We start from the raw sequence: 6,316 nt of genomic DNA on the forward strand, positions 1-6,316 counted from the left end.
TGCTTAAATTTTAAATATTAGAAAACCGAAATATCCCTGTTCACCTAATTATTTTTGATTAAATTTAACGAATTTTGGATAACGTAGAAGGTGTTTGCTATACAATCAAAACAGTCACTGGAATTATAAAAGGATTTTCTAGTAGGTAGGACTGCTATCAGTCTACTCTGTTTGTACTTTATAGTGCTTTGTTTTCAAAACATTGAAACAGCTCCAGTGCAGACTGCTCCAATTATTGCAGAGCTTCGTCATGTCATCGCTTTACTCATGAACAGGACAGTGTTTTCATCACTGCGACTAATTTTCCAATATTTTGTAACATATTTATCCGGATAGTACAACTAACTGTTTTTTGATACAACGTTTTATTTGTTCGGTTCAAACTGTAGAGATATTTCAATAAGTTGATATTATCTATTCTTTTGCTTTATCTTGGTTTCAGTTTCCTTGAAAAATGTTATAAACTTTTTTCTTTGTTTTAGTACAATTGTTTTGATTATGTTGTTGATTTAGTATTTTGATGTTATTTTGCACACTTGCAATTTCTATGAACAGAATCTAGACTCGTTGGTTTGGTTGTGGAGGGATCGATTACGCAATCCCGCATAACCATTAGTACTTCTCTTGGCACTAGATTGCGAATTCATCGTACACTAAAGTCGCTTTTTACGCGGGGGATACGTGCCGCGTAAAAAAACCGCGTACATTCCGGAATCCGCGTAAAAAAAAACGGCGTAAAAACCGGAATCCGCGTTAAAAAAACGCTTAAATTCCGGAATCCGCGAAAAAAACCAGCGTCAATTCTGCATTCCGAGTGAAGGGAAACCGAGATCCACGCAGAAAAAATACCGTGTAAATTCCGGAATCCGCGTAAATAAAAAACGCGTAAATTCCGAAATCCGCATAAAAAACCGCGTAAATTCCGAAATCCGCGTAAAAAACGCGTAAATTCCGGAATCCGCTTAAAAAAACACGCGTAAAAAGCGATCTTAGTGTACTTTCCTTTTACTTACTTACTTTATTTACGCGTTACTTAACATACCAATTGTTCCTTTCGCGCACTTGATGCTTTCGCAAGGAATACCTCAAATGGGTTTTCCCCTCCCCCAATAAATTATGAGATTAAAAGGGCATGTGATATACCGTACTGCATCAAATTTCGAACACTTAAGCTATGATGTAACTTCTTGCAACAAAAAATGACTTTTCTTGTCGATTATAAAGGTTCAAGATGTTGGTTATTTTCATGGGCGCAACTACGGGGGGGCTAGGGGGGGCTGACGCCCCCCCTGGAACGTGTTTAGCCCCCCCTAGAATTTCCCAGAGAATGATTGTATTCAATATATATACATCCCATACTACTTATCAGAGCATCAAAATCCACACAAATTGAGATGTCGTCATTCATTGGCTAAGAACTAGTTCTGCACCCAGGATCGATTCTCAACCCTTGCTCTCTTACTCACCTTACCAGTCAGCTGTAGTAACTCGTGCTGTATCAAGTAGTCGCCAGTTTACTCGGTTTTGGGCTGTGTTTCACCAGTTCCCCAGACGTCTCATCACTCGCAAGTCTCTTTCAATCTGGTCGAGCCATCATGCACGCTGCGCCCCTTAATTTCTTGTGCCGGTAGGGTTGCTGAAGAGAAGTGATTTCACATGGTTGTCGTCCGGCATTCTTACGATGTGACCGGCCCACCGCAACCTAATGTCTTTCGCCAGGTGTGCAATGGGGTTCTCTCCAAGCAGCGCTTGTAGCTCATGGTTCATGCGCTGTAGCCATTATCCGTCGTCCGCTTGTGCTCCACCGTAGATAGTCACCTTCTGTTCGCCGATAGGCACCTTCTGTTCGAAAATATCAAAAGGACTTCCGTAGAGGACTACCGGTTATCAGGGTTTTGTAGTTTTTTGTATCGAAGTGGTCATGTCCGATCATCACCGTGATTGGTGCGTACGTTTGTAATGTCTGAGAAGAACGGGCCGTCGTTGAGAACGTGGTCAATTTGTTTTGCTGTACGTTGGTCGAGGTAAGAAGGGACTTTGAACTGCTAATCCGCGGGAAGCTGCGAAGTTGGTGCATAGCAGGCTGTGCGGGCCGATAATCGGCTTATATAAGTCTATCCTTCCGTTCATGTCCCCAACGACGATCTTGATATCTCTACGCGAGCAGCTATCGTAGAGTTTCTCCAGCTGTGCGTAGAACGCTTCTTTCCCTATATCAGGTCTTCCTTCGTGAGGGCAGTGCACATTGGGAATAGTGTAGTTGTGGAACCGGCCTTTAATTCTCAACAAACACAACCTGTCGCTGATTGCCTGCCGCTTTGGTGGTACTGTGCCTCGCGGCCACAAATCCACCGTACCTTCTCTCCTTTCAGGCAAAGCTCCTGGAGCGCAACGATGTCGAAGTGGCGGGGTTCTAGCTGATCTAGCAGAATCCGGTCGACATCCGGGTCATTAAGCGATCTACTGTTACATGTACTGAGCTTCTAATCGTCGTCCTTATTTCGTCGGCTGGGTCATTGCCGATTGTTCCGGTTCGTTTTGAATTCTTGATTCTCCGTAGTATGTTTATTTCAGTATGCTGCCTTACTAGGGCTGCGATGCCTAGTCTTGCGACGGAGCTGCCGCCATGGATGTAGCCGGCGAGACACCGCATTTCATAGTTCAACCGTCCGGTCCGGATCAGTCGCTGTTTGAGCCGCCCCTAGCCTGTGGGGTAGACGCGCAGACAACCTGCTCTCTAAGGAGAACAACTACCCCACCGGTTCACCAGTTTTTCCTTGGTTGCTCGTATCCCAGTCGGTACCATGTGGAGGTAGGAATAGGGCATTATGCCTTGAACCACAGTGGGGTCTATTTTATTCTAACTAGTACGGGTGAACTGTTAAAAAGTACTGCCCAGCCGTTTACCAAATCTAGCTCTCCTCAATATCGAATCATTGTTGCTAAAAGAGCTTGGCGTTGACGATGTGTTCAAGATATTCAGTACATCTTCGGAGATTCTATCCCGAAGTGATTTTTTCTGCTTTAACGATACTATTTCAAGCGTCATTAAAAAAGCATATTCAAACTCTTTTTTCTCTTTTTTAAAATGACATACATGAAAACTAGCCCCCCCTAGAAATTTTCCTTAGTTGCGCCCATGGTTATTTTATTGTTGTTGCAATTCAGTGCTATTTATAAAGATTCAAACATGTTCTGTTTATGAAAATAACGAGAATTCAGATCTCGACTTTGAATCAAATTCCGTACTCCTCAATGTTATCACCAAGAAATAGATAGGCAAACCGTCTCAACACTGGATGTCACTTTTTTCAACGCCTGCTGATTCCCTGGAAGTAATCCTATAGTGAAGAGGTATACTGCCGCTCCAAGCATAACTGTCCCGGCGTCCATAAGGTTTGCATAGAATATGGGACAGTTATGCTAGGAGCGGCAGTATACATCACTGGGTAAAGGACATTCCGAGGAACGAAATGGTATACGTTAATCATACTCTTCTGATAACTAGCCAAAATTAATGTGGTGTTCGAAGTTTAAGACTGTTCGAAGTTTGAATCAAAACGGTACCTGACTGTAGGTAATTCCGCGTAGAATATTTTCCTGCGCACTCATCTTAAAAAACAATTTTCCAACAGTACATTTTTTTAGCCAATTTCTGTACTATTAAAGTAGGCCATGCTATGCACATTTTAGTGAAATTTACTGTTGAAAAATAGTTTTTTAAGATGATTGCACGGAAAAAGGTGGTGCGCACCTCATCTGACGAAGCAGTGAACTTTTATGAAGACAATGGGGTGATCATATTCGAACAAGCTTTTGTTTTATTTTCACTGACTTTCCGAATGTACAATCTTTGCTTAATATAAAAAAAACCATGCACCAATAACTAAAATATTTCTAAAAAATGTACAATAAAAATTATGCAGTGACTCAGTGATGTGCCAGATGCTGCCATATTTAACAAAAATCCAATTTATTTTGTGCTAATGAACCTTTCTCAATAGCATTTTTTTGTTTCGCTAGCTCAGTGTTATGTAAAATTGCAAAAATAAAAGATTTTTCGAAGTAAACTATTTAATATAAAGTTTATGATATTCGCAAGACCATTATGCAACCTTCTGTCAGGGTATTTATTAGTCGGTTCTTTCGAGAAAGGTTTATTAACATCCATTGCTGTGTGCTGGTGCTGTTCATCTTTAGGCTTATCAAAGCGAAAGCGTTTAGCACAACTAATAGAGGCTTTCTATCACCTCAAACAGAAAAAAGGATGGTGCTTTTCTGTTTATCGTTCACCAATTGTAAAGCAATGATTCATAGTTTGGATTTTTTAATAGCAACACCGGCGGCTGATTGTCAAGATGGCTGGAGGTCAGGTGGCACATCATTGGAAGTACGATTTGCTTCTACTGAATTATGTTGCTCGTAGCGAATGTTCATCGTGTTTGCGTTGCCTGGTTCCAGTGTGTAACCAATAGATTTATAGAAAGGAACAAGTTTGTCCTTGCAGTCCAATGACATCTTATAGCAACCAAGACGTTGAGCGAGCAACGAAACCGTTACAACAATCCTTTAGCAATGATAAAAAAATATTTCAACAGAACCATTCTTCATAGTTGTTGTTATCTTACAGTTTTCCTAGTTGTTTACCACGGTATGTATCATCTACAACAACATCTTCAAGTCTCCCTCGAACTGAACATCCATGGATGAACTTGTTCTCCAGTACTAGAGTTGCACTTCCGATTATCTTGTCATAACGAGTATCAACGATTACTGTCACAAAATAATCTCCGCTTGCTCGCATTTGAGCGAATCTATCTGAAAAATATGTGCAATTTTTATTTGGCATACATTTTGAAAAAGTGCAGCTCAATCTCACTCAAAAATTGAACAAGCGTCACATCTCCGACTGTGGTTAGCTGTGACAGAATTTGCAGAAATCCCCGGTTGTAATCTCCGGTTTGCAATGGTCGAATAAGCAACCATGATTCCCCAGGATGAGTTGCCGTAATTGGTGGATTGAAGTTCGCTGGTGATACTGAGAAATCCAAACCCACCAAAAGAGAACGATCGTAAAGCATCAGTTCTCGCTGAAAGTAGTTTTAATCAAGTTTGAGTCATAAAGTAATAGTGAATAACCTTGAAAACCTGTAGATAAACTGGTTTTCTAAAGTAGACTTTTTCCTTATTACAATTTTGATAATTAACGAGTGTCATATTTGATAGACAACAACATTACTATAGTTAGCGAACCATTTAGCATCACTCCAAATACCATGATTGCCAAAATAATGGTAGCAATCAAACGTGTTTAAAAGTACAATCACTTACCTCGGGGTACGAGGCACCCATGGCCACGAATATCTCACCAACGAGTGTTGAGAAATAAATAAGATCAATCAACTTAGCGGTTTACACTACAAAAAACTAAAAGGACTAATTAGTCGTCATATCCTAATACCGACTATATCATGTACTCAACCACTTATAACTAACAAAATTCAAATGTTCAAACATCTATTCCTTAATTAAAGTTTAATAAATTTAACTCCACTCAATTGAACACACGTCTTTCACGTTCGAGAAAGCTGTGAGTTAGTAATAGTGATGGGAAACTTATCGATACTTATCGATAATATCGATAAGTGCTTGACATCGATATTATCGTTAATTTTTTGACGTTAACGATAATTATCGATATTATAAGGGTGAGCACAAGTCAGTGCGGCTGGTTACTGGAGGAGACCCAAAAGAAGGAGACCTCACCTACCCTTCCCCAGGAGTTGCTTTTGCCGCTGGGTATTTGTTGCTATTCGACAAGATTTAGCATTGTTGGGGGTGGTGTAAAGGTTCGCCCCGGATGTCACCGAGTTTCTGAGAAATAATGGTAACTAAAAAGGTATTTATAGTTTTTAGTTTCCTATGAACAGATGAATTCGACAACTCAGTACTGGAGAACTTTAAAAAAATATCCAAACTTTTCGCACCATCTCATAAAAAGCAATGACGCGAAATTGTAATAAAATGCATTTTCTTTGGCTTGCCAACTCTTATAATATGATGGACATGCATAGCGGCAGTCTATTGGTAATTCTCTGGTTATTGTTTAGATTTACTTGGAACTGTTTAAGTTTAAAGTATCTGTTACCCAACAAACAATTTTTAGTTCCACTAAAAATCCAAATCAACGAAATTGTTGCGCCAAAAAAAGTATCCTGACCTTTTTAAATGTTAATCCAGATAAATTTTCAAACGCAAGTTCGCAAAGTTGCTTGGTTTAATAAGACCTACACACCCACAATGTTCGATTGAATTC

The 6,316-nt window shown here is 40.0% G+C and overlaps 1 protein-coding gene across 1 annotated transcript; it reads right to left on the bottom strand.

Moving 5' to 3' along the window:
• Positions 1-3,795: 3,795 nt before the first annotated feature.
• On the bottom strand, positions 3,796-5,621 carry LOC129718682 (probable glucosamine 6-phosphate N-acetyltransferase). Its single transcript, XM_055669709.1, has 5 exons — positions 5,483-5,621; positions 5,332-5,427; positions 4,880-5,090; positions 4,629-4,818; positions 3,796-4,567 (listed from the first exon to the last, which is right to left on the bottom strand). The coding sequence occupies exons 2-5, from the start codon at positions 5,350-5,352 to the stop codon at positions 4,354-4,356; spliced, it is 636 nt and encodes a 211-aa protein (XP_055525684.1). The 5' UTR covers positions 5,353-5,427; positions 5,483-5,621; the 3' UTR covers positions 3,796-4,353.
• Positions 5,622-6,316: the final 695 nt, after the last annotated feature.

This window comes from Wyeomyia smithii, chromosome 1 (genome assembly GCF_029784165.1).
Source record: "Wyeomyia smithii strain HCP4-BCI-WySm-NY-G18 chromosome 1, ASM2978416v1, whole genome shotgun sequence".
In the NCBI taxonomy this organism is placed as follows: Eukaryota; Metazoa; Arthropoda; class Insecta; order Diptera; family Culicidae; genus Wyeomyia; species Wyeomyia smithii.